Source organism: Anopheles bellator, chromosome X (genome assembly GCF_943735745.2).
Source record: "Anopheles bellator chromosome X, idAnoBellAS_SP24_06.2, whole genome shotgun sequence".
Lineage (NCBI taxonomy): Eukaryota > Metazoa > Arthropoda > Insecta > Diptera > Culicidae > Anopheles > Anopheles bellator.
The window spans coordinates 753,780-780,545 of NC_071287.1; the positions used below are offsets into that span (position 1 = coordinate 753,780).

The 26,766-nt window shown below is 46.0% G+C and overlaps 4 protein-coding genes across 8 annotated transcripts in view; 3 read left to right on the forward strand and 1 right to left on the reverse strand.

Moving 5' to 3' along the window:
- Positions 1-13,495, forward strand: part of LOC131213207 (uncharacterized) — an 18,834-nt gene extending 5,339 nt beyond the window's left edge. Inside the window, exons 3-5 of the mRNA XM_058207202.1 lie at positions 2,440-2,870; positions 10,463-10,550; positions 13,101-13,495. Of these exons, the coding sequence (XP_058063185.1) occupies positions 2,440-2,870; positions 10,463-10,550; positions 13,101-13,299 (718 nt within the window). The 3' untranslated portion in view covers positions 13,300-13,495. The remainder of the gene's footprint in view (positions 1-2,439; positions 2,871-10,462; positions 10,551-13,100) is intronic.
- A 916-nt stretch (positions 13,496-14,411) lies between these two features.
- Positions 14,412-19,529, reverse strand: LOC131214031 (protein GPR107). Of its 5 annotated transcripts, none has more exons than XM_058208360.1 (10): positions 19,433-19,529; positions 19,116-19,190; positions 18,913-19,030; positions 18,698-18,808; positions 18,491-18,636; positions 18,121-18,421; positions 17,654-18,042; positions 17,173-17,563; positions 16,900-17,072; positions 14,412-16,838 (listed from the first exon to the last, which is right to left on the reverse strand). In XM_058208360.1, exons 3-10 carry the CDS (start codon positions 19,012-19,014, stop codon positions 16,682-16,684), a joined length of 1,770 nt encoding a protein of 589 aa, XP_058064343.1. In that variant the 5' UTR covers positions 19,015-19,030; positions 19,116-19,190; positions 19,433-19,529; the 3' UTR covers positions 14,412-16,681. The 5 variants fall into 5 exon arrangements, with proteins under 5 accessions (XP_058064343.1, XP_058064342.1, XP_058064344.1 ...); XM_058208359.1 differs by having other exon boundaries at positions 19,267-19,470; XM_058208361.1 differs by having other exon boundaries at positions 14,412-16,247; positions 16,659-16,838; positions 19,116-19,470.
- Positions 19,530-20,585: 1,056 nt separating this feature from the next.
- LOC131213208 (uncharacterized) lies at positions 20,586-23,166 on the forward strand. Its single transcript, XM_058207203.1, has 3 exons — positions 20,586-20,666; positions 21,101-21,469; positions 21,538-23,166. Exons 1-3 carry the CDS (start codon positions 20,586-20,588, stop codon positions 23,164-23,166), a joined length of 2,079 nt encoding a protein of 692 aa, XP_058063186.1.
- A 1,834-nt stretch (positions 23,167-25,000) lies between these two features.
- LOC131213675 (SREBP regulating gene protein) lies at positions 25,001-26,202 on the forward strand. The gene is made up of 3 exons (XM_058207770.1): positions 25,001-25,248; positions 25,335-25,661; positions 25,716-26,202. The coding sequence occupies exons 1-3, from the start codon at positions 25,147-25,149 to the stop codon at positions 25,950-25,952; spliced, it is 666 nt and encodes a 221-aa protein (XP_058063753.1). The 5' UTR covers positions 25,001-25,146; the 3' UTR covers positions 25,953-26,202.
- Positions 26,203-26,766: the final 564 nt, after the last annotated feature.

The window sequence follows — 26,766 nt, forward strand, 5'->3', positions numbered from 1 at the left end:
TGTACCGCGCCGCACACGCTTCACCGACCGGCGCGTTATCGATAGGGTCTTACGTAGGGCTTAACCGTCCATTACTGGTGTGCGCCTCATTTCATCGGCGCGCTCCATTAGGCTTCTGTCCACAGCGGGGGGTCCACAGCGCCCACCCCCCACCTCTCTCCCTCTCCCAGTGAGTCTCCGGAACCGGGGTCGGGATTAGCATCCTGCGGTAAATCCGAACGGCAAACACGAGGGCGGCGGGCGAACAATCCATATCCTGGCCACCCAATAGAGCCCGCCCAGTTGTTGCTAGCTGGCCGTTCGTTGAATGTTCCTTTCCTTTGCTGCTGTGGCCTCTTCGTTCATTTATTCGTTCATGTCCTCAAAAGCCGGCCGGCCAACCGACAAAAGTTATGATATCGGTTTTCAATCGGTTTTCTTCCGAGAATTGCTGAGCCTCCTGCTGACCTGGTCTGGCCTGGCCTGGCCTGGCCTGGCCTGGCCTGCTATTGTTCTGTGCACCGCAATGACTGCCGTGTTGCACTTGACGACGGCAGAGCTCATTTCGGCGGCGGCGTTTTCAAGAACTCTTGGGTCAAATTATTTCCAGCGGCCCCAAACCCTTGGCGATCTCTCCACCCCGACGAGCCACTTCAAAGGCGCTAGATTCGCAGGCGATGGAGAGGGAGACTCCTCCCGGAGGAGCCCCACCGATGTAAGGAAATGAGAGCCTCGGGCCAATGCGGAGGAATGCGAACTCCGGAATGATCCGGTGATGGCTGATTGATGGGAAGCGGCGCGTCGAGGCGTGAAGCGTGATTTGATGGCCGGAAATCGATTACGGGGCGCTGCTGGAATGCGGGCTAGGCGCGTGTGTGTGTCTAGGTTGCCAAGGTGATCGCGAACGGCTCCTAATCTAGGGAGGGCTAGCGATTAAATCGCATCATCGCAACTGGAAGGAAAGGACCCGAAAAGAGGATGGGAAAGAGAGAGAGTTCCTGAGTTTGGGGAGGCCGAAAACGGAAGTGAAACTGGACTTCAGGCTGGTGCGGGTAATGAGAGAACTCGAGCGAGGGACGAGCTTCCTCGATGGCAGCTGGAGCCTCCAAGAGCGTAGGAGCGTTACTTATCCTTTGCCCTTTGGCCTTCCCAACAAACACCCTCCCACCTGCCAACCTAACCTTCAAGCCCAACCGGAGCTCTACGTGGCGGACAATAATCAGGAGCAAAGTGCCCCATTTAGTACTTGTTGTTGCTTCTACCCGTTCCTTCTACCCGCCTTCTTATCGGCGTCGTCGTCGTCTGCCACAAACACGGACCATTCGATAACGGGATAGTAAATGATGAGCAAACGCAACCCGCAAAGGATTTTTTTTTTAACTCAAAATTGGATCTTTATTGTACAGAAATGTTTGATTACATAAGAGTACAGAGATATTCCACAATGGGAGCTTTGCAGCTATTTAATAATTCTAAAGTATCAAAATGATTGAAATGAAAATATTTCGATTAAAATCTATTTAGATTACATGTTATGCCACGTGGCATTGAGTCATTATATCATACTTATAACTAATAACTAATAACTACCAAACATCTTACAACTAGTTAACTTTAAAAACATCAGATAATGAGGTCTTTTATTGTTGGGTGGATAGAATTATTGCATCTATTGATTAAGTCTTCTTTAAATTTGTTAATTTCTAACGATAGTCTATGCGGTGCCAGCGAGGCTTAGGACGAGATTTGTTGGTGTTCTTCAGTGTAAATTGAGGATAATTTTGAGAATTTTATTCAGTCTGATTTGTATGATGATTGGAAGTTAGAACCCGCAAAGGATGCTCGCCGTCGCCGTTGTTGTGGAACCGCGACCTACGACCTCGCATCCTTTGCCACGCAAAAAGATTGCCAGATTGAGAGAGAAAGAGAGGGAGGAAGGGAGAGAGGGAGAGAGAGAAAGAGAGCGCGTGTTCGTGTCGTTTTGTCGCAAGGCTTGTTGAAAAATCAACCACCATTATGCAAGGCACACCGGAGACTTGCAAGAAACACTTTCCATTTCCGGCCCCCATTCCAGGCGTCCTTATGGGCAACGTCGTCACAGTCGTATTTTGCCATCAAATAGTCGCACACAAATCTGGTTTGCGAGAATTCTTCGCACACATTGCTTTGTGCTTTGCTCTGTTTTCCGGAGATTGGAAACGGGATCTCGGGTCTCGGGGCAATCTGGTGTACGTGGAGCTGGAAATGCTTTGATGCGCCGCACACGGGTGGTCCTTCGCGAAAGAGGAATGCTGCTTCTGACTGCCTCATATTTATTGTTCTGTCAAGTATCCAAGGTGGGCCGGCCATCCTCCCGTGTTTAAAATTTTTGGAACTACCAATTGCCTTACTTTTAACAAGATGTGGACCACCACCCTGTAGATGATAAAGTCCTTTCGCTTTACCCACCCCAGACAGGACGCGTCCCCCGCGCAAAGCGTACGGACGGCTGAGCAGCGAGTCCGACGATGCTCAGTCGGTTCCGTCGCCGGTCAAGCTGATCGACCTGGACGATGGGACAAACAGTCCGGCCACGGCAGACCTCGGCACCTACTACGATCGCTGCTGCAGTGATGGTGATGGCGAGGGCAACGGGAACGACAGCTGCTTCGGCTACGACTCCATCTCCAACAACAACAACCGGTGTGAGGACTACAACACCCAGCAACAGCCGCAGTTACAGCTGGCCCACCGTATCATCTCGGTCTCGGTTGTCAACTCGCGAGTCAGCGCGGACCCGTCGAGTAACGTCGCTGCGGATGTCCGGAACCGGAACCACACGGACTCCTGCTCCGTGGAGGAGGCTCTGCCTCGGTTGCAGGCGATGGCTTGCTCCGATGACGACGACTGCGGTAAGTGATGCTCGAGGGAGAACTCCCGGGAGGGCCCACCGTGATTGAAACCTGACTGGTATCGAGTGGTTTCGTTTGCTGTGGTGGATCTCCCCGTGATGTGGTCGGATGCCTGTGCTGCAGCAATATGGGTCACGCACCATGGCGACGTACGGACGAGACACACGGGGGCGTGGACGTGCGCACCTCCCGCTGATTAATTACAATTTTAATAGCAATTCAGCGTTTCCATCCATCCTCCATACCTGAGAGCGAATCATGGTTACCGCTCTCAGCCGGCCGGACGCTCAGCCTCACTCAGGGCAGGAAAGGATGTCGCTTTTTTGCGTGTGTGTGTGTGTGTGTGTGGTTGGGTGCATCAATGGGGCAGCCGGGCTGTCAGCACCATCGCAAACCACGGGACCGGGACCGGGCTTTGATGCTGCTCGGGGTTCGAGATCGTCTCCTAATCGCTCGGAGGACCCCGCTCGGCTAATGCCCAGATAATGGCCCAAGTCACGCGGCCCACGAGCCGATACCATCAGCTAACATTCTCGAGGCCTTCCAACGCACTTCAGGGGGGTGACGCAAACGGGCCGCAGGCAATTATGTTGGGCTGTTATTGTTTGCTCTCTACTAGCCGGGAAAGCGGTTCGCTGGTTGGCGAAGAAGGTAAATGTAAGAAGGCGACCGAAATTTGTTCCCCGAATCATCCGGCATCAACCAGGGAGAGAGAGAGGGGGGGAGAGAGGGGGGAAAAAGGATTACAGCTTGCCGATGATAATGATGATTGTGGGGCGCCCAGCGATGCGCGGCAAGAAGAATATTCATGTTCCATTAATTATTCAATCTCTTTGTAGGGCTCTCCTCTCCAGGGCTCGTCACGCGCTTTTCAATTTGTACGCGAGTGCGTGTGCGTGTGTGTGTGCCCCCGAGCACAGGATCGGATCGAACCCGTCTCCCCCTCCCCACGGTGAAGCACCCTTCAACCTTTTTTGCGCGGATCAATAGGTAGTGAAAATTCTGCGCTCACCACGGACTCCGACCAAAGGCTTCATTGCCGCGTTGCTGAAACATGGACATGTGTTCCTCGCAAATAGGACGATTTCGAGGCGGGGGGTGGGGGGCGAATAAAAGCAAAAATTCGATTCGATTTAAAAACAGCCACCGACAGCCTCTGATATGGGCGTCAATGGCACCCCCATTGAAATTTTATGAATTAGCGCGACGCTTCAGGCGCAGAAGGCAAGGACCTAGATTAGGTTAATAAAAAAAAAACACAACAAACAAAACCAAACAAAAACATCATCCACACGAAAACTATCCTGTGCGCGCTGAGCGAAGGTCAGTAAAAGTCACACGTTCCGACAGGCCGATCCTTTTTGCTGACAGGTGCTCCCCACCCCCCCCTGAAGGAGCAAGGAGCCTTGCTGGAGTGGACGAGGACGCTAACCACATCACTACACACGCTCTATCGCTCTCGTGTCTAATTAGATTCAATCCTTTGCCGGTCGCCCGCTTTCGGCTCACCCCCGTGTGCCTGGATGCTGTGCTACGGCCGTAACAAATCCGCCCCCCCACCATCCAACACCACCCAACACCTCGCCTCCTCGCAGTGATTTGGAAACCGAGGCAGTCGAGGAGACGTGCGTCGTCCTCGTCCGTAGCAGTCGCAGCAGCAACAGCAGCCTACGCACACACGGACGGGGCACACGTTCGGCTCCAATCAAATCAGGATGATGAATTTTCCGCCCCATTTTCGGCCTCATCTCATCAGTGCTCATCCCGCGCGCCGCCACCCCCAGGTCCTTTCGGCTCGGGCCAATTTCAATGCTCGCCAAATTGGTTGCTGCGCCCCACCCCACGGCATTGCGTGGACCGGCCGGACCTTTCGGGGGGGGGTCGGGGACCTTGGACCGGAGGTCCTGGCCTGCCGAACTTTGGCACGCGCACGGACACCGTACGGTGAGCCTTTTCGTGCCGCGTCAAAGGATACCACAAATAGTTTCCCAACGCGACGAACACACAGCGGCTGTCAAAGTTGTAGCGGCTGTAATTATGCTCATCGCATCACCTCTGTTGCTGAGGATTCACCGGGGGTGGGAGGGGGCCCGGAGGGCGCCACAACGTTCTCGATGCTCCACCGGATGCCATTAAACTTTTCGCCACCGCTCTGCGTGTAATGAAGATTGATTAAAAGCAGCAGCCCCAGTGCCAAGAACAGGAAGCACACAACTTGCCGCCACTTCGGGGGCTCGGGAATTCGATAATGAAGTTGACGCGCGGGTGCTTCGAGTGCTCGAGGTCCTCCGGATCTGCATACCTCGGCCTGGGCCCGAGTCCGTTAAATACCGTCGGGCGGCCGGAACCGGATGGTGATGCTCTTCGGTCGGTGCGAACGGGGAAGGAATAGGTCCGGGGCTCAAGTGTCAGCGACAGCGCCCGGAGGGAGTTAAAAGTTTCTCGTTTTAATTTTTCCGCCTCTCCTGGGTCCTGGTCGTGCTGGTCGCGTGGCTGACGGCTCCAGTCAAACTCCATCAGTGAGGATTTGGGGACCGGCCAGCGGTTACGGCTTAGGCGCGATGATGGAAAAGGCCGGACAGCCTAACGCCGCCCGGTAACAAATCCCGCACAGCGTTCTGGCCGAACCGGGCCCGGATGCGGGCGGCTGTATTCTTTTTTGGGTGAAAAGGTTGACAGAGTTGCTGTGGACCAAGGGGTGGTTGGAGTTTGGGTATCAAGAATGTGAGTAACATCATCAAAGAGAAGGATATCGAAAAAAAAAACCTTCCAACAACTGTGGCTCCGGTATCCATCGGAACCCGAGCATTGGCGGTGACGTGAACGATACGCTCACTATGTCCTTTTTAAGTGAGTGCACAATGCGCCTCTGTCCGTTCTGATAATAAAAAAATTAAATAAATAATTAAATAAATAAATAAATAAATAAATAAATAAATAAATAAATAAATAAATAAATAAATAAATAAATAAATACATAAATAAATAAATAAATAAATATTTTAAAAAATAAATAAATAAATAGATAAATAAATAGATAAATAAATTATAAATAAATAAATAAATAAAGTAATAAATTAGTAAATAAATAAAATGAACGGGAACACCGCACTGTTCTCAGTGCCACGGACAGTCTTTAGCAAAAAAGCCCCTTCTTTGCTAGTCACAACGGCCCCAGGCACGTCCGTTTTCCAGGCCGGGGGTTGAAGTGTCGGCACATCAACCCCGTCGCCTCCACGTGTCCACCCCGCGCAAGGATGCGCTCGGTATCGGGTGCACCGCATAACGAAGACGCACGCCGTCAGAAGGACCTGACGCCGCTCAGGACGATGGCAATGAGGTGCACTAATCTGATGAGTGCACTAATCTCATCACAGCGATGCTTGGCGCCCATGAACCCCAACCTCTTCACCACCGCCCCATCGTCACCTCGGCCATGCCCCCCCACCATTCCAACAAGTGCCATCTGGCGCCCGTGGCGTAGCGTTTAAAGCAAAGCATAATCGTCTAATTATTCCGTTCCGGCACCGGAACAATTGCCGATGGCACAGCAGAGCCGCCCGGGGCCCTCATTAAAATTCGCACCGGCATTAAACAACACACAGACACACACATCGTGGGTTACTTATCTCGAGATCTCGAGGCATTACCGAGTCTGTAATCACTCGGCGAGTGGAAGTTTCAAGTCGTAGCGATCGATCAGGCAACGGCCAAATCGAATCTGTCGAGTCCTGTGGCCCCTGTGGTGGGCGAAGGAAGGCAGTAAGAGGTTGGGCAGGATCAACCAATAACTTTCGTTGGCCTGCGTCAGCACGCGCGGAATAATGGACGAGCCTCGCTCGTGTGTGCCGAATGCCGAACCATGTTTTGCTTGGCCAACAATCACCATCCAGCTGGGACCAACATTTATCATTAGGATGGTAGTCCGGGCTGCCCCATAAGGCCTACTAAAAAAAAAGCCAAACCAGAACAGGGTGGTCAATGCAATGTTTTTTTTTATTTGATTCTTCAAAAAAGCAAGACGGCTTAATGTTATCCGAAAGGTTCATTCAGAACATTTTTTTAAATGAAAAACAATTTCGTTAAAATGTCCTTCGCGATACCAATTTTGGAGTACTTTTTTGATTATCTCCGGTCCCATCTCGGCAATAGCGATTTGAATTTGGGTCTCGAGGTTTGGGATCCCCAAAGATAATAGTGCAATATGGTGTCAAATCACACCTTATTAAACTAAATTTATACTAAAGCTCTGTAAGTGATTCGACGATTTTTCAAAACGATATTCTGATTTTTTTACAATTTCAGTTGTTGTGTCTCTTTTTTGATGTCTTTGATATTTATCGCCTTAAAGGCTACTACGACTACGAGGTGAAGAGTCCTTATACAATTTGTACATTCGTTCATAAATCTCCTTTGTTTTTAAACCTTCCAAAAATAAAAATTCAATCGATGGACGATACTTGATTTTTTCCAATGTAAAAAAATAATGGGACACGCCGATACTAAATGGCTTGTAAAAATAAATAAAGCTTCTTGTTCCGAAGATGGAGCGCAACAGATCGATTGAGGCTGACGCTGTATGGCACGTAACGTCGTCCTGTTGAAATCAGATGTCGTCTAAGCTTTCAGCTTCAATTTTCAGTCGAAGAACCAGTCTCGGTAGCGTACGCTGTCAACGATTACGGTGGCTCCTTTTTCGATTTTCGAAGAAGAATTGGGCCGGTGACCGACCGACCAAATCCCAAAAATGCTAGTAGCCGCCAGGAATGTGTGGAACTAAATGCCTCTTTTTTAGCTCGTTTACGTACAACGGACTGCTCAGGGTTGATTCCTTGTTCCTGCGCTGTATTCGGATCGGCACTTTGGGTGTGGAAATGGTTACACTAAAGGTAGTGATGATGATGGCCCACCTATTGCCCACCAAAAGGATGGAGCGGACGAAAATGGTGTTTAATTTTTTCTGTATCATCAACATAACATAGTCTAGGCAAAAGTCTAGGGCACTGGTCGGCACCATTATTTCCTGCTATTCTACCTGCTTCAGCATGTCGATCCAATGGGTGAGGCTCCGTTGGTAGGCCTTAGCTCAGCCAGCGGTATAATCCCGCAAGAAAACTCATTCTCAGCCGTGTGATGTGTGGAATTAATTTCGTATTCGTTTTCCGGTGTCCGGTTTGTAAGTAGTCGAACATGATGAGTGAGCATAACAGATTCCAAGGAATAGGCTCCGATTACGGGCCTTTGTAACGCACAATTTCACACTCTGCGTTGCGTGTCTAATTTTTGCACCACGGAGGACCGCCTAGCACCGAGAGCGAATGTTGTTCGTTTGTTCGAATTGTTTTGGAAGTTTCGATTAACCCTGGTACATCCGGTTAATAAAAACCACCACCGAAGACCTCAGTCCTGTGATCCCCAGTCCTGTCCCGGAGTGCACAGAGTGTGTTTTCAGGCGCTACATTATTGAACGTCCTGGTACACCAGACCTTAAAGGTCGCCATCTGCGTCGGAGCACGATCTCCTGGGTGCCTTATCTTACACACAGGCTGGTTATGTTGCTGACGATAAGCACGCCAGGATTGCTGCCCAGGGAAGCGAACGTCGCCGGCCCCGCATCCTTGCTACGTCGGCAGTCGGGATTTCCAATTGAGTGTACTCATTTCTGTTCACTTCAGTGCAACAGATAGGTCGGCGAAACAGGATGGGAGGTTGTGGCAGTCCCAAAATAAACCTTCGGAAACGGCAAAGGCAACGGTAAGCCAGTGGTCCAAAATTACTTTGGCCGCAGGAACCGGGGGCGGGCGAGCCGCGACAGGCGCTACTTCCTTTGGCGGATATGTGCCGCACACTGATTAACGTATTTTACGCCTGACGGTACCTACCGTATTTTTCCGTGTATAACGCGCACCCATATTTTAAGAGAAAAAAATGGAAAAACAGTTTTTTATCAGACATATTTCAGATATCCAACAAATACCCAATGATAATGATGTACGAGGGGGCGTTCAAAAAGTTCTGACAATTTTGTATTTACGCGGGCTACGTATATCCGATTTTCGATTTTTTGTAGCGTTGTGTTGCTACACATGTTAGGGACTGATGGTAAAAAATTCGGCTATTTTCAGTAATCGGTCAATTTTTGCCACCTTTTTTGCTTGGACAAGATTTTTCTCATCGGTGATGCCGTCTTTATCACCTAAATCGCATCGTAGCGTCGTCATTTCATAGTCTCCTTGGGGTTTCCGGAATGAGAAGAAGGCACAGGGGGCCACATCTAGAGAATACGGTAGCTTTGGCATCATCAGTGTGTTGTTTTGGTCAAAAATTCGAGCAGAAACCACGATGTGTTAGCAAGAGTGCGACAACCAATTTTAGGTTTCCCACAAATCCGGCCGTTTGTGACGGATTGCTTCGGGCGAATTGTGCATAATTTGCAGAAACTACTCGTTATTGACTGTTCTATCCTATCGTTTTTTTCACAAAATTTGATACAAATTCTTTGTGATTTTTCGGAATAAACAAAACATCGCCGATGGGCCAAGACACGCGCACAGTAAAACAGCTGTTAAAAATTTACTAATTACTCAAAATGGCCGAAAATTTCACCATAAGTGAGTGACATAAATAGCAACCTAATACCGAAAAAAATCGAATTGAAAACCGAACATTTGTAACCCGAGTAAATACAAAATTGTCAGAACTTTTTGAACGCACGTCGTATTATTCTAAATATTCCGAAGCAGACTAAAGATAAAATGCGTATTCATTGCAAAAGACATACTAGTAGTTTATATTTCGTAATAATCTTCAAACTCAGATTCACTGCAGTCTGACAAATTGATATTCTCTAATTGCTCTTCAATGTACTCCTCATTGTCACTCTCTGAAGAGTCCTCATAAATTGCGATATCTTCAGATCCATCCATAGCGTTGCTGATGCCACATTTTTTAAATGATTTCACAACAACTTCTGTTTTAACTCCCTGCCATGACTTAATGACGATATTGTATGGATAATTATATTTTCATAATTTATTCAATAATACCATAAAATATGTACCTAAAAGGGCACATTTGTATGCTTGGAGGAGACAAAATGTTTACTACCCTTGTATAACGCGCACCCAGATTTTAGAGCTAAAAAAATTGGGAAAAAAGTGCGCGTTATACACGGAAAAATACGGTATTTTACGGTCTGCCTTTCCTTCCCTAGCGACCGATTGCTTGTCTTTTATGGTGTGACAATTGTAGCATCGAATGTTGGGGACCTGAAGCTCTATGAATGGTGCGGCAAGCTTCGTCAACCACCTGCTGCTGCTAGAGAGAGAGAGAGAGCTAGTGGAGTAGAGCTGCTAGAAAGGGGTCAGGCGAGTGCCACACGTTCGGCGGATTTTGGGGCGGTGCGTCAGTTCCACGCACCGTTGAGCCGGAGATCTGATCCGGCTCAATTCCGTCCAATTTCCTGGCCCCGTGGAGAACCGTTTCCTCCCAGTCCGGTTCCGTTCGCTTGCTGCTGGTCTCCGGCGGTGGAAGTAAGTTCGTGTTTTATGTGCTACATCATCCGTTCTGCTTCGCCACTCTCTACTTCCCAGACGATTCCCTCACCTGTAACGTGTGCGACCAGGCGTTCCACTATCGCCGGCAGCTGGCATCGCACCAGCAGAAGAAGCGGCACTTCGGGTAAGCAAATGCAAATCTTCCGCTCGACTCCTTTCTCGGCGGCTCGTTTGTGTACATCACACATACATTCACCAACACACACTCATGCTAGCAGAGGCAGACGAGCGTTGCAGCATCGAAACAATCCGGGCGATAGATGTTCTGGTAGCCAGCTGATGGAACTTCCTGTTGAAGGCCAGTTCGTCGAAGGTTCGTCGGAACTTCTTTCGCATGCCCAAGCTCAAGGATAGTGGGATCCCAGAAGAAAAACATCGGAACATCGGGGGCATCGAGGAAGAAGAAGGAACCAAACCGGTTGCCAAACCCCCGGATGGCAATTAGATGGCGGATTGCGTGCCCGTGCCCTGCGAAGGAACGGTTGAAAGGCCCAGCTTTAACTCCCGCATCGCCACCGCATCCAACCCCAAAACCTGGTCGAGAATTGTGGACTGTCCTTGCTGCCTCTCGGGTGATCCCACCGCCCGTGGGGCATTAGCATAAACCGCGGGCGTGCTAATGTTGCTAGTTTTCGCCCCATTTTCCTGCGCGGAACCACCCAACAAGTGCCCAATCAAGAGGCGGCCACCGGGCGGTGGCAGTTTTGTCGAAAGATTTTCCAACAGACGCCCCCGCTTTTTTCACTTATGCGCTCCACGCCCCAAACTCCGAAAACCCCGACTCGCCTCGGGTATCACCTTATCACCCTGGACCAGGTAATCAAATTCAACTTCAAAAGAACCCACGGAGACACATTCACAATCCGCAGTAGCCTCGGTCCTCGGTTGCCTAGGCCGCGTTCGTCGTTCAGGATTCGCGCGGTACTTTGCATGCTAATGCACTGTTACCTTTTTTGCCATGGCCGGGCTCTAAAAAACAGGACCTAGTGTAAGGCCAGAGAACGCGAACGGGAAAGAGAGAGAGTGAGAGAGAGGTGGAGGGAACGCTTAAAATCAATTGACTTTAAACGGTTCATCTCACCGTCGGCTTCCGGAGTCGACCCAACGTAACGTGGCCCGGGACCTGACGCACTATGGGGAAAGGGCGGTCATAAGTCAACTTAAAAAACAGAGGTTTCAGTCATATTAGCCTAAAATAGATAAGTCATCCATAGCACATTCGAATTTTCAGTCTTCCATGTTGTGTAGATTCGAAGAATTCATCTGTAAAAGTGATATAAAGTGATGATAGGGCAAACCACGCAAGAAACGCTTCTAGAGAAAATAATTTAAGACACATTCATTCGGGTTACCCTAAAATTTGTTCTCTTCCAATGAGGGTTATAGGCAATGAAAAAACCATAAACTAGTTTTCCTGATGTAGTTTAAGTTTTATTTATCATGGAGGAAAACATTAATCGCGAAATTAATATCGTGATTGATCATGTATTTAACCAAGTAGATAATATCGATTTAAGGTTGGATGTAGAAATGGACTAATAAGTATTCCATCAAACGTTTAAATAATAGTTCATGGGGTGGATACTTCGGATGGTAATTGATTGAAGTAATTAACGGAGGGGGTAAAGCTCCTTGATCATTTCATATCCTTTTTTAAACTCACAAGGCATTCGATTTGTAGCAGAAATTCGATATTTAAGTTTAAAAACCTTAACATAACGAACAAAGCTTATTTAATATACTTGAACACGTGGTATTGCACATAAAAAGTTGAATTTAAGCCTAACACACGCAAATAAAACAAAAACGTTGAAAACAGTCCATAGATTCTTCCTAAAAACAAATATGTCCGCCTTTCCCATACAAATTCCCCACTGTGTGACGGTAGCCCGACCTGGCCAGGCAATGAGCGAAGAAGTCACTCCGTTACCAACTCTAGCCAGGAGGCACAAACGTCGGGCACGTTTCGCATAGCTGGCTATGGTATGCAGGCATCCTCCTGCGGACTCCTGCCGCCGTACAGCAACTCGACGTTTCATCCTGGAGTGATGAGCGCAGCTTGCCTGACACGCTTCAAGTGCCGCGAAGTCCAACTTTACTTCGGTGATTTCCTACTCTTTGCCGGCCCGCGAACAAGGGCCGAGGCTGATTCGAGGCGCCTGACACGGAGGCGAAGAGCGTAACAATGGGGGTACCTGGTACCTGCTAGAAACAACTTCACGATGGTTCGTAACAACATTCGTCCGTGAGGGATCCTTCAAGAGGGAAGATGCGAATGCGTACGAAAGCTGCCAGCCCGCAACGCATCCGGAAGCAACGGGAAATCGGACTTCCTGCCGGGTTGTGTGGGGTAGGTTACGCTATCGGAAAGAGGCCATTACTCCTGTGACGCGCCAAACGTAATCATCAACACCCGCAACTGCGACGACGACAATTTAACCGCCGATGGCCCAGGTACTGTGCGATTCACGGGCGTTGGGTGAACCAGGCCACTGAGTGAGCTTTGAGTATTGCCAGAGGCTCGTTGCTGTGCACCGCAACCTACGTGCGCGCTGATCCTTCCGCTTGCATTAACCTCTTCACTCGATTCATGATGCTACATGCACACAGCTAGGACTACTCGTGATCTCGTTCAATCTAACTCTTTCTCTCTCTCTCTGTATCTCTTCTGTAGGTGCAGCGGTTGCGATAGCCTGTTCCCGTCCCTGATGCTATTGGAGCACCACAAGGAGGAGTTCGAGCACTGGAGCGACTACGAGGACAACGGGCGGCTACCGTGTTGCCGGCGAAATCGGCGCGAAGACGACGACTTTACCGACACCGAAACCGGTACGAGTGATGCGGAAAGTGAAGATCTTGAGCGACTGCTCTAATTCGCACCCATTTCCTGTGCTGGACTGTGTTTCGCCACCAAGCTCAGTGAAGACTGAAGAAAAAGTGAAGAAATAATGAAAGGAGCCACAAATTGGAACTTTGGAATCAATCACTACATAATCTATGGACGTGTGCATGTGTGTAAATGTTCGAAAGCTTAATTTAAAAACAGAAGACAAATATTACTCTACAAAAAAGCTGTAAGAATAACGATACAGAGAGACAGGGCAAGGAACAGAGAGAGAGAAAGAGAGACAGGGAGAAAGACAAAGAGAGAAAAGAAGAAAAAAAGAATACGACATGCGAGAACGGTCATTTTATCTGTTTAGGACATCCAAGGTAGATTCACTAAACACATATTTAGAAGAACTTAAATGGCTGTATATTTATGTATGAACTAGCTGTTCCCGGCACGCGTCGCCATGCTTCATTTCATCCTCATTTCTGGATTATCCGTCGTTTCAGACACACGGGCTTGCCGATCGTCTTCCCTTCCCGCTGGATACACTAGCACCAGCTAAATTTGCCTCAGCTTGCTTGAAAACTATTCGAGTTTTGCTTAACATAACCTAGATTTTGTACGGGAGCACCCCTTTTTAAAGTGTGAAGGGTATTGAAACGATCACCAGAAGATTTACCCTTCCCAAAAATTCCCACCTGCACAATTTGGTTCGAAACCAACTCGAATTACTATACTGAATTTTATGTTACATTTATTTTGGGAGTCTACTCTCCCAGGAGGACGGTCGAACTTTCCTATTCACAATCCGGTCTCACAAAACTACGTTCTGCAAAATTTTACGCGGATTGCTTCAGTAGTTTTGGAGAAAAGGCGGTACAGACAGGAGGACGGACAAACATTCATTTATATATATATATATATATATATATATATATATATAGATTTCAGTGTTCAGTAAAGTATTCTAAGAAAGTCAATCTTCGCCAAAGGATACACATTAAACGAAGTAATATCTAATTGTTGTCCTAAGAAAGCTTAAAATCAAGATAAGTTAGTGGATGATCGTTATTTAAACTGCATTTTATTGATCTTGTTTAATTTATAACCTATCATGTTTATCATTTATTAACTACTATACTCCTTTTAACGAATTTAGTAATGAAATAAATTTATTCAATTTAGGTAGTTGCTGTTTGTGAATTTCAGGATACTGTCGTTCTGGCAGGTTCTTGTCCTTGTTGTGCATCGGTTTATCGCTTGATGCAGAAAGACTTTCGCATGAAACGCTTTGCCGCAAACTTCATACCGGAATGACTATTCGCCGGTGTGAGATCGAATGTGTTTCTTAAGATTGCAATGCGAATTTGCTAGAGCAAAGGGGACACTGAGGTTGGTTTACCGTATGGAATGCTTTGCAGCAGACTTTACAAGGGAATGTGTTAGAAAATATTCTCTAACCAACGACCAATCAAGAAAAGTCTCTTTCGTATTTTCTGTTATAAGCTGTGCTAAGCAGCAACAAAAAATTACTTTTTATTCTCGCCGTTGTCACTTGTTTTTTTGCCCCTTTTTGCTCGTCTCTCACTCGTTTTATATCCTCGAAAAAATCCTCGTTACGAGCGACGCTGAAGCGACGTGGGTCTCGCGAGCGTCCCGAACGTAGCGCGCACGCATGGCGCTCAGTTGGACGATCGATCGGGAGCCGCTTTTCGTCCGTATGAGTCCGAATGTGATTGTTGAGTTGGGATTGCCGTACGAATTTGTCGGGGCAATGAGGATATTGATATCGGTTCTTGTTATGAATTTTCGTGTGGCGGTGCATGTTGTTTGCCGTATGGAATGCTTTGCTGCAGACTTTACAATGCTGAATGCTTTTTTGAAAGCATGGGAAAACTCAATTTTAGAAGGGCATATTACATTTGTCGACCTTTCGTCGGCTGAAAAGTTCCATCCGTCGACAGACTTTCCATATATAGGAAACAATTCCAATTCCAGTTTAACAATTATCATACAATCAGAGCTCTGCTTAATGATTAATAAGATTTTTTAATGCCTTACTAAATACTGAAATAACCCAAGAATTAAAGATTTCGGGGGACTGCTTTGAAGGAGATGAAATGATTTTAGAAGAGTAAAGATATTTTGATTTATAAACAAATTTTAACATTTTTCATAAACAGTAGTTTTTACGCACCATAGTATACAGAAGTAAATTTGAATATTCAAAATAACACCCAAACTCACTCATAGGCAGCGCACATATATTTGTGCAATGAATTTTTGGAAAGCAGGATTATATCGCCCATTCACGTTTTTAGATGTATCAATTAATTTTATTCGTAATATCTCGCTTACTTGCTTACGCTCATGTTAGACACAGTGGCGCTAAACCGTGGTTGTGGCGATGGTGTTTTAAGTTCTTTCTTTCACAGTTTTTTTTCACCTCTACGCATAGTATCATTCGTATAGACTACACGCAATATCGGAACGATTCATGATCGGTTGCTTGCAGTTTAACAGTTTCCCATCCTGCACAAATCTCTCTCTAATTGCAGTAGCCGCTAACTCTTTTGAAACCTACGTGAAGCATAGTGAACCAATGACCGTGGCATTTACCGGCACTACAGATACAATGGAAAAATGCTAAATCTGTTTCTTTTTACTTTACTGCTGCTTCTTCCTTCTTTTATCTGAAGATTACCCATTGAAAACTTATCTGTTGCGGGATAAAAAGTCCGCAGTAAAAGTACTTGCATTAGTTTCGTCGCTTTTTGTATCGTGTCCGAGGAAATGGGCTAATTTAAAACTGATCCTTAGTCTAAACAACTATAAATGATACTAAGGTGTCTGACAGAACCGGCTGGTTGACTGGTATTATCACAAAGACATACACCTTAAATATTTCTACAAAGGACTCGCTTGTCAAGAAAGAGGCCCTTTTTGCCGCGTCGACTTCCTGGAGTTCTGAATGTTGAACACAAAGCGCTGCGAAAAGGTAGAAAAGTTGGCCGGCGGTTAAGATTAAAACTTTGTAAATTGTTTGTATCAGTTTTATAAAAGTAAAAGAACAATTAAGAGTAGTAGCAAGAACATCTTAATCTTTTTTGACATATCCTAATGAATGTATGACTATGATAGTACATAAGTTCGCCAATACGGTATGGTTTCATTATGCAGCAGATTTGCTTATGACTTTGCAACACCTATGCACCTCCTTATCCACTTTCTACACATCCGTTTGGCATTTGAACATTATGCGTTTGCGTCTATGCTGCACGACCATTGACTAACGCAGCATATGCAGAAACAAAGAGAATAATGATTGCCTAAGAACAACAGATCGATAGCAAATGTGCAATCGCTCTTGGAACTCTTTCATACCTACAATTTTCGTACCTGCATCTTATCGGCGTACCCGTTTAATCGTACTCATGGGATGATTCTCTTTTACTAATTAAATTTTCACGCTCTTCATCATGTGATTCAACAAACGTTGCAACAGTCATCGCAGCCGACGATGGTTGTGCACGATTCGTCACCTTCCCAATGCTCTCGCTTAAACTGGATTGAGTGAGGCTGTAACATGATTTCAAAAGCATAAGAAACGTATGGCAGAATAGAAAAGATGGGGACTTACATTTCTACCTCTTCGTCATCATCGTCGTCGTCATCGAGTTCTTCGTCTTGGACAGAGAAATAAGGATGTTGAGATACCGGTCGGAACTTGTAACCGGTCAGAACAAAGAACACGTATGTTGCCATCTGTTTGAACATCTCATCCAGCCAAGCGTATTGAAAAGCCACCGTAATCTGTCAAAAGATCAAAAGGAAAACATACGACAGTGGTTGAATGAATTGTTGCACCGTATATGTGTGTAAGTAGCAGTCAAAACTGCAACTCAAAACAAACCTTTAGTAAGATAATAATGATGCGTGTGAAGTAAATGTAGCAAACAATCATGATGTAGAATTGGCGGAACAGTTTGAGCTTGCGCAGATTGATGGCCGCCTTACCATCGGTACCTGCGGCTTCCTGAAGGTGGCGAATAGACCACACGACCGGAAATAGAATCGCTCCACAGCACAACAGATCCACCAGCATTAAGATATCCGTCCAGGTGTTGTATTCCTTATCACCTTCATCGCTTTCTGCGATTATTATTTCAGAAACGTTCGCGAGCACCTGCAGTGGTATAACAATCATAAACAGCTTTTTGTCCTTGTCGGCCAAAATGTGTTTAATGAACGTCCACCCGGTGCCAATGAGAACAATCGTGATTATTAACACCGCACCCTTCAGCCTAAAACCATATGGAACATAAAATGAAAAGAGAGGATTAGGTGTAGCGATTGATCGATACGAGCATAACAATATTCAAGAATATACATACAGGTGTGTGATGTAGTATAAAATAGCCCACGCTTCCACATGTTGGCCTTGTACCTCGATGAAGTGATAATTGATAGCGTGGAACATAAGCGACAGTGATTTTAAAAACACCAGCACGCCCATCAAGTAATGGATCTTGAACAGTGGGTGCTTGCTCTTTCGCAAGATGAACACCCAAAACAGGCCCGAAAGGAAGAACAGCACGGACATCATAAAGTAGAGCGCCGGCAGCGGCATTTCTCCAGCCGAAAGATAATTTCCGCTGTTCTTCTCCTCAATATCTACATCAAAATTAAGCTCATACAATGTGCTGGGAGCGTAGTTCGGGCAGCTGTGAAAGTATAGGTTGTACAGTCCTTCCTCTTGCTTGGTAGCCACGTAAATAGCAAACTGCAAAACACGAAACAAAGTAAGTTTATCAAACAAATACGACCATCAACAGTGCCGCCCGTCTGCCTATGTGCGTACGTTGAAGCTGTAGTACTTAAATACATCGACGTGTTTAACCTCCAGTGGTAATGTCAGTTTGCTGCAAATTATGGCTGCACTTTCACCGTCTGTTTCCCTTCCGGTCGGTGCATCAACGCTACCATCATCGGCAGCGATAGGGTCCTCGAGAATCTCCCGGCGTCGCCGACGCTGCATGTAAACTCGCATCGAGTCACTCATCTTCGCGAACGATTCACGCTTCGAACGTAGCGCAGGCACTCTACTACGATCCTTGTACAAATGTATGTTAAGCCAATCTTTCGAACAGCTTACATTAACCCTGACGAATGGAGAATCGGGAAACAGTACAGCAATCATGCGCAGAAAAATGTAACTGAGCACTACTTACACATTTTGGTTCAAATCCATCTTGAAGAACACGATCGGTCCATTGCTCTGTGCAGTTACCGGTTCGGTAAGGATGCACTTATCCTGGTGCGAATCAAGGTACGGGTTCATCGAGTCGGACATCGTTTTGTCTAGCGACAGTCCAAACTGAAGCATAGAGATGAAACAGAATTATATACACTCGACGGTGCATGGGAAAGTTTCTTACCAAATTGCTTTCTGTTCCATGATCCACTCGAAACTGAGATACTTGAACATCCAGCACACCGCCGGCGTAGAAGCCGAACGTGCTAAGTAGAATGTAGCGCCTGAAGTCATCCTGCGAAAGAGACGAAAAGCAAAACAATCATCATAGCAACTACCTGACGCGTCGGGTGGCCAACGGGTGGTTGTTGTGGGTGGACTTGTCGGAAACATACGTACCCGTACTTCCAGATGATGACGCCTAGCGTGTACGGTTGTAACAAACAGCACGATGGTCAAAACCGATAAAGCTGACAGCTTCCTAGCGGAAGCCCAGCACATTGTAGATATCGCAAAGCTGCCGAAGTTAACCACGAACCGGAGCCAAATAAAGCGATACAAGAAGGTCAGGTTTCGTGTTGGTTTTATATTTTCTTGCTCACCTTCTCGTGATCGGTGCGAAACTGCTAAGCACACAGCACTTTACAAGCACTTTTCAATGAAATACACCCTTGGACCTGCAGCGAAAGCAATGACCAACTATTTTACAATCTTCTCGCCTTCAGAGTTGTCAAACACTATCATAGCCAATACCGATTGCTGCTATTCGTTGCGTGTCTCACAGCGCACACCTTGCTCAGAATCAATGGAGCACATTGACTAAGTAGGACGAGTTCAGTCTATATCGTTTGATGACCGAAATTAAATGTAAACGAAAAAACAACACATCGGAAAACACAGCACAGAGATTTCGCTTTACCTTCGAATATGACTCAAACAGTATGTTGTTGTATGTTAAATTTCGTTTTGCAGCGTCAACAAACGTATCACATATTACGAGCGGTGAACTAGAAAACCATTTCGTTTATACGTCAAGTTGGTTGACGATAATTGCCTGTCTGAACTGTCACTGCGAGGCCAGACGAAGCGCAAATCGGACCGCATAAACGTCACGTAGCGCTTCGTCTGGCCCGGTAGATTGAATTTATGTTTATGAAAAAACACCGGAGCAACCTCAACCGATCATTTGGCGGAGCTTTATTTTGTACAATACTGAGTAGAGTCAGCCGTTAAGGCGTAGCTTCAGTTAACACATCCATTCGTGCCTTTTCTTTCGTACTTGCTGAATCGGATACTGAACTTTGGCTGTAAACGTGTGTTCAGTCAAGTTCTGTGGGAACAAGAAAGGGATTTTGGACCACGGATATTCGAGGCACATTATAGAGATTTGAACGAATAACGAACATCTATTTGTTGATGAACCAAGGTAATTGCTTTTAAAACAAAAAACCGCTGCCTACCGCTTCTTGTTGCGCTAATCTACGAGAAAAAAAAACACTAACAGGTTACTTAAACTTACTAAAATATACTGTCAATCAAACTTACAACATACACCGGCTGTGTACACCGCATCTGGCGAGTGTTCACATTTTGTAGCATACGTCTGCGTCCCTCCGAGTGTCCTGGCACATTCATTCTATCATCATTTATTCAAGAAATTATACGAAATCAACGTCGCATGCGCAGCGGGAGGAATTTTTCCGATTGCAGGAGAAAAAATGAAAGACAATTGACAGAAAAGGATGTGCGACTAGTGTTGTATAGGTACGAACAGTCAGTGATTAAAAATTATCCTTTCGAACCACAAATCCCTAACCCTGTGCATTCCAGTCATGCAGCTACTACATGGCCGCTTCTCCTTAGAATAACCCACAAACCGTGTGTGCTTACTGAAGAAAGTGCAAAAAACCAAAATATCGTGATTCCGAAGGACCCTTGTTGTGACACTTGAAGGAATCGTCATAAAGGATGTATACTATTGCAACGGAGAGAAACAACACGAGCTACAAACTAGGCAGTTGTTATCCAATCTTAAACGAGTAGTTTCGTAAATTAAATATTGATCTGCAAGGATGACGGCCACGAATGGTTTCATCTACGATGGAGTGATGTTCCTGATGCTGGTGTATGGAGCCAACGTATTCATGAATCCTGTACGATGCACTTTCACGAAAAGGCTTGCTATATTTGCTATTGTTTGTTTTATAAGGTAGTATTGCATGGTCTTTGTAATTCAGCGAGTGGGACAATCGTGATTTATAGTACACTGAGGGAAATACTACGTTTGCAGTATACATAGGCTCGTGGACAAGAGTTGCATTATCATGCTTCATACAAACACAGTACAGCTTGTTTGGAGACTTTCAGAGATGTCAGGAGCCATCAAAGAGGGCATAGACGGAACGCTGTGATGACTTTCATTTCCTTATACGAGACACTTGTGAAATTTATTTAGGAAAACTATTAATCTTTATTTCTTGCTGTTAATATTAGTAATACTTGTATGATTGTTATCATTGTTATTGAAATTATTATCATCGTAGTTGTTACTAAGAAGCCGTAGAATATACGAGTACTTCAATTACAGGTGGCAGGGTCATCTTTAACGCTGTGCGAAGGAGGTCAGACATGTCTTCCGCCCAAGGAGTGTTGCACACAGGGGTGCTGTTATTTGTACGTGCCACCAGGAGCACCAAGAGTCCCTGTTGCAACTGCGGACAACGTCCTTAACATATTTTTCTTGAACCACTGGTACTTTTGGTGCTTCGTACTAGCCATTGCTCTGGCGATGCTCTGCGCCTGTTCGCTGTGGAAGAGGCGAAGGCAGCTATGTGGATGGGGCACTTCTGGTCGTCATTCTCAATCCGAAGGCGATTCAGCTGGTTCCTGTTACGCGCCACCACAATACAGCCGTTGCAATTCTTTGCACATTCACGCTCCCCCTCCGTACACAGAGGTACCAGAAGTGAATCGAGCACAACACCAAACCAACAACTAACACGCACTTTTCGATTCCACACACAGGTAGCATCTAAACCAGACCTATATCCGCTTGTGTTTAGCTACGCCGACACCGGGAAAGGCAACGGAGCGAACTATTTAATGGTGCAATACTTTCGAAACTACATCGTGCAACCGGTGGAGTCCATTTCTGGCACCAGTACCGTGGATTCACTGAGTTCCAGCTTTATCTGCACAGCCAACGAAGCCAACACGCTAGTGCCTCCACCGTACTCCCGGGCAGCCAGTCCTGATCTGTCGATCTCGATGCGCCCGATGCCACGTTCCGCATCACAGCAGGTCTACGCGGCGCACGAAAGTTCCGGCAGCAGCCACCTGCCACTCGTTCGAACGAATTGCCAGCGTTTTGGTGAAACGATGTCCGAGAAGCAACGTACGTTGCCCCGGGATCGCACCGGTACAGTCCAAGTCAACAGTAGCTCGAGCTGCAACAACGTGTCACACATGGAGCATAGCATACATAGAGCTGCTCATTGCCGCTACGCTTCCATAGACCTTCTGAACAGCGTGGAAACGAACGCACCCAGCGGGATTGGCGCTTCCCTAGACGCTCCGAACGCGATCGCTTGGTCTTGCACTCGTTTGAAGCAGACGAAACCGATTTCATCATGTCCTGCCTCGCATGCGGACTCTTCCGGAACGAACGACGCACGTGGTGTATCCACTGCGCGTTATGGTAGCTGTCTCGACAATGCCACCGCAAGTTGTACCCAAAACAACATGAAAAGCAATCTGATACAACGAAACAGCATGGTGTGCAAGCTCTGCAGCTCGACAGGAGACATGTCCGGCAGTGCGTCAGAGGACATGCTGGGCCAAGTGCAGAAAAATTGTGTTGCACTGCGCAAAAGCTTGGAAACTTGTTGCAACGGCATGGCGTATAAGCATACCACCATGCAGCAGCGCAAGCAGAAGCACCCGTTACAACCGAAGACTTTGTACAGTTTCTCCGGAAACAGCGCTGACTCTTTTATGAACGTCGACAGCAGAGAGAAGATTGACATCCGTGCAAGACATTCGTGCATCGATTCCAGCACGGGTTCGAATGTTTCTAGTTTGCTTAACATCGACTCACCACATTCACCGCCACGAGCAACAAGTCCAACAACGGCGGAGGTACGTGAGTTGCTGGAGCAGATACGGCAGCTGCACGACGACCGGGAAGAACACGGCCACGCTCAGCAAAACCCTGGAGACGTTCACGGGGCGACAGCACCACCGGCAGAGAACGGTGGCGAGCCGTGCATTAGCGCCCCGCTTAAACCAACCCTCAGACGGCCTTCTTCGCTCATCGGCAGGCGAGGTAAACTGTTCTCTAAGCCCTTGATGCAATGCACACCTACGACGGCATCCGCATCCGCGGGTAACAGCAGCAGAGCCATGTACATGCCGGTGGCGGCGACAGCGAACGCCTCATTGGCTACTAGGTATTCTCTGCGCAGCCCTCTATCCATGTCGACCGTGGCCAGCAACTTCTTGCACCGAGGACGTACTCGCTACAGCTGGTTGTCGAAATCGGCTCCAGCAACACCTGGGACAACGGGACCCGGCAGTATGGTCGACGGGTCACTCGGTGACAATAAACCGCTCTTGCTAAACGAACAGGATGAGGATGGTGAGCACAATGTTTAGACGTAAGATGCCGCGGCACACCAAATGATGGTCAGACTCTTTTATAGCAAGTAATATTGCGGGTTGCATTTAGGTTTAGCAAGATAAACATTACTAAGCTCTAAGTAAGAAAGTGCGGCACAGTGAGGGACAACACAAATGGGGAAAAACCAACAAGCAGAGTGAAGCAGAAAGCAGCAAGTAGAGTAGAGTTTTGTGTATATCCTTGTTCGATCGCTTTACCCCTGTTAACCGTAAGAAACTATAAAGGGAGCTTTACAATGATGTAGAATATTAGATAACCTCTAGTTGGTATCTAGTATGTTTTGCATACTCTAGCATACCTGTAGTATGTTTTACAGCGAATTCAACTTACAGCCCATGTTGCCTTCGAGTTCCACACGACCCTTGAAGTGAAAACAGAGCACCGGTGTGTTATCTATTCATACCACTTTACACGCCATCGGACAAGGAAGAGCTGGGGTTTGGTTCGTTCTTGACAAACAAAAAGTAGTATTTAGCATAGGCTTACCTAAATTTTTAGAGACATTTGAATGCTTTGGGTTTCTATCGGAATTTCTATTCTATTCAATTTCTATTCTTTCTCAAATATCAACCAGAAGTTTGATTGTTCGTCACGTTTGTCCATACTCGCTTACTATTGACCAATGTTTCCTAATCGTTAAAGAACTACTTTTAAAAAAACATGAATTGTACTGTAACTACTAATAAAACGAGGCAATTCAATTAAAAAATGCCAACGTTACAGAATATTGTGCGCTTCAAAAAGTACTTCCCTTTTGTTCTGGAACATACCAAACCTAATTAAAATTAAAACGGAGTCGTTCGTTTAGACGAGCGAGGTTGTCGGTAGATGATCGACGCACTTATTGCCTGCATGGCTCTCATAAAAAATCTCACACCCCTTTAGGGTTTCTGGAATACAAAACGGATGTAATACCAAAATCGAAGAGTATGGTAATTAATAACGAGAAAGAACTAATGTTGTTTCAACGACAATTTTTTTTGTCTTTTTCCGCCTGCCGGTCTTCTTGATCTACCAGTTCGTGGCTGTAAAACTGAGGGATATGAGTTGATCAACAGCTTTTCCGCGTAATTTAAGTCGCTAGCGATTAGTACCATACACGTTAGCGATTCTTGAAGAACGCGAATAGAGTATTTACTTCCTCTGCGCCATAACTTATAACCGTTTTTTACCGCTCCTCCTAGTTTTTGGTAGACCCTTCTAAGTCACTCAGACAGTGCCTGCAAAAAAGGAGCAAAACCAATTTGCCAATATTAAAGTTAATAAAACAATCTGCCTAGAGATTGAATATATCTTTTCCGTCAAACTCTGTATCCGTTTGCATGGTGTACTCAATCGGAACTAGGCAACCAGCCAATAAACGAATGCTTTTGAATCATTTCCCTGCGCCGCATCGTATCGTATGGTGCGTACACGGATGATCTGCGGACAAACCGGGCACTAGCTTTTTCCTGTTGTATCAATAAATTTATTCTGGTACAAAAATACGTTTCATGAGCAACATTACCACTGGAGTGAATGAAAAACGACAATAAAGATAATTGAAAATTAGTTTAAATTTAGTTGTATTAAAGCACATAGAAAGTAAGTAAGTAAGTAAGTAAGTATCAAGCTCTCACAGGTGGACAAGGGACGCGGAACAGCCAGTGTAGGATCCTGAACACGGACGGACGTGCTACAATACAGGTACAGATTTAGATTTAAAATTTAATTCTGTTAAAACGCGATTAAGATATATTGCGATTTCACTGTTAGTGGCTTTGACATTCGCGTCTTGTTCCTCTTTGCCTTTGTTTACCTTTTTGGGCTTGCTGTGTTTGGTAGCGGTACATTGTTTGAGAATTGTAGCGCTTTTTGAAAGAGTCTCGAGTCCCGAAAGGTCCAGAAAACGTGCGGCAAAGGCAACCATTAATGGAATAAAGCTGTACTCCTCATTGAACGTAATATGAAGTAAGATGTGTTATGCTGTAATCGCAAAGTTCATCCGACGACGTTTGGTGCTGGCGATTATTTTTCTACTTTCGCTATCCTATTGCATGATCCATTTGATACGGAAGGTAATGGTTGTATGCTTATTTGGGGCGTGTTTTAATGTAAGAACTGTCGACATGTCTATGACTAAGTGCTTGTGTCTTTATTGTAGAACAACAATCTCAGTCTCAATGCGGACTTCCTTCAAACGCAGCTGTTGCGCCACAAAGCGATCGTGTGGACAAAGATTCAACCAGTACAGCCGCTAATGGGAAACGAAACTGAAGAGCAATCGCAAGTAAGCTGCCGTAACTCTGTGCAGGGCAAATCCCTCCTCGTCGACGACCGAGGGTTCGTTTGTCCCCGCGCAGATCTTTTACAGAACGGCTGCTGCAACGTTGGCGAACAAAAGCGGTTGTTTTCCTGCAAATCTTGCTTGCCCAATCACTGCTGTGCTGTGTACGAATATTGCGTGTCCTGTTGCCTGCATCCTAACAAGGTTGTTTTCAGTGCAATTCCATTTGTCCTGTCTAAGTTTTAACGTTTATTTTAGCGCCCCATTTTGGAAGCAGTGCTAGCCAAAGCCATTGGTCGTCAGGTGGCCCTTTATGCGACCGTTGTTGACCAATTTGAACTGTGTCTGACGAAGTGCCGTACCAACTCGCAATCGGTTCAAAATGAAAATAAATACCGTAATCCGGAGCAGAAACACTGCTATGGTGAGATGAACGAGGCATGGCTGCCTGCGAACGAGAAAAACATCAACAAGGTGTCCGTAGACGACGTCTAGGACACATGTACGCTGAGTGGGATCTTTATGGATAGGAAACAAAGGAAAACTCACAAAGCAAACAAAAGGCAATTACGAAACTGCAGCAAACGCAAGAAAGCAGGTACAAGAAGCTAACACGAAACCTTAAAACATACGAGTTAAGTAATGTAATACAATTAAAGCATATTGTAATAACTTACCCTGCGTGCGTCGTATGAGTTTTGATTGGTTGTCAACGGATGTCAATGTATCCCTTTTGGAATGGTTTTCTTTCTCTGCGTTTATTCCGATTTTCTTCTCGTTCGATAAGAATATTTGGTGTGGTATTGTTTATAACGGTGAATATGAGTAAACAGCAAAGTTAGTATGTCTTTCATAACCCGCCTTGATTTTAGGCAATTTTGCAGCTACCTGTTGCATCCTCAACGATGATCGTCGGTTATTGCTCGGGTTGCAGACGCCACGATAATATGGTATGATGATATTTAACACTACGTAAAGGATATCGTTCGCTCTCTTTCTCCTCCCAGCGAAAATGCTGGGTGTCTAGAAAGGTGTGTAGTGGTGCTGCTTTTTCGGGTGGTTTTCTTGCTACAATTGCCACCCTCGCCATCACGACCACAACTATACGACGACTGTCACACTAACCGTGTCCTTATGTCGCTAGATACTGTACCCAGAGTAAATATGCAATTAAGAAAGGCAATGCGTGAAATAATACAATTGTTTTATTCTGATCAAACTGGGAAAATACTTAAAGCTGTACACGTTGTAATGTCTTCCTGAAGACACTGACAAAAATATAAATAAATAAAATTAACTTATTTATAGA